Source organism: Pundamilia nyererei, unplaced genomic scaffold, assembly GCF_000239375.1.
Source record: "Pundamilia nyererei isolate P.nyererei 1_Seehausen unplaced genomic scaffold, PunNye1.0 scaffold00049, whole genome shotgun sequence".
Taxonomy (NCBI): domain Eukaryota; kingdom Metazoa; phylum Chordata; class Actinopteri; order Cichliformes; family Cichlidae; genus Pundamilia; species Pundamilia nyererei.
The window spans coordinates 3,046,272-3,047,402 of record NW_005187450.1 but is presented as its reverse complement, the minus strand read 5'-3'; the positions used below and the strand labels follow the sequence as shown (position 1 = coordinate 3,047,402).

At 43.5% G+C, this 1,131-nt stretch overlaps 1 protein-coding gene across 4 annotated transcripts in view; it reads right to left on the bottom strand.

Moving 5' to 3' along the window:
- Positions 1-1,131, bottom strand: part of espn (espin) — a 36,613-nt gene that overhangs the window by 20,405 nt on the left and 15,077 nt on the right. For all 4 annotated transcript variants that reach the window (XM_005733005.1, XM_005733006.1, XM_005733007.1 and 1 more), the window contains exon 7: positions 719-1,011. In XM_005733005.1, the coding sequence (XP_005733062.1) occupies positions 719-1,011 (293 nt within the window). The remainder of the gene's footprint in view (positions 1-718; positions 1,012-1,131) is intronic.

The following is a 1,131-nucleotide window of genomic DNA, read 5'->3' as shown; positions in this document are numbered from 1 at the left end:
TATATATATGCTTGGTTTGAGTGTTTTGTGAAAGTCAAGTAAACTTGTAACTGGAGAGAGACTCATATATTAAATAAATTCACATGTACTGCAGTGTTGCAGACACTAATGTTTATGCCAGTCCTAATGGCTGCTTCTTGTCAACTACATTTTTGAGTGATCTTGGGCCAGATTAATTACTGGCATTAAGATCAAACCCATCAACCATTGTTTGTGCGTCAAGCCAGAGCCCTGCTACGGTAATGAGCATATTCTTTGCCCTCGTTAGCAATATTAACACAATAACATCATTGTGGGTATAAGACAAGGCACATTGTTACATAAGAGTTATAGCTCACTGATTAGGCACAAGGGAAAATAACAGCTAATGGCTAGTTTCCCCCCCCCATCCCGTTCCTTCTGTTTCTAGTCTTGGTCACATCATGTCACTTTTGGTGTTTTCCCAAAATTAATGACATCTGAAGTTTAGCTAAAAGTGAGCATGTTGAAGCTGATGTTGTGTGAAGTCACATTAAAGAAATCTTCTGCTGGTCTTGCGATATAAATAAGCCAGGCTGTGAAACCCTATCCCTGCTGAGATAAATGCACAAACACTAATTTATATAAATATGGTTGCTTTCATTTTTCTGTCAGATTTTCCTCCATAGAGAGAAAATATTTGCACAACCTCATGGCACTTCCGACAAACAGCTTTTCCTCAGCTGAACCGGGAGCTTACCAGCGTCTCTTTTTTTTGGGATTTGTTGTCCACACGGCGCAAGTTGCTTTTGACTTTAAGGAACTCGGCTGCCAATGGCTCTTGTGGAGGCTGTGGAGCTGGGTAGCTGGGGGGTGGAGGGGGTGTGGGAGGAGACTCTGGGGGAGGCGGTGGGGGAAAGGGGGGCGGTGGTGGCGGAAGCTTGGAGGCTCCATCATCAGGTTCCTCATTCTTCTTGTGCGTATCGGAGCTGATGTCTGGGTTTAGCATATCCATGTATGCCTGCATGTCTGAAATGGCTGTCTCTGGTGCACCTGTGAAAACAACAGCCTGTTACAGGAAGGAAAATGTGTGCATTTGTAAAACATTCCCTCCAGTCTACATCTGATTACACAACTGAGAGATGAATGAGAAACATGAATGTCACACTGATG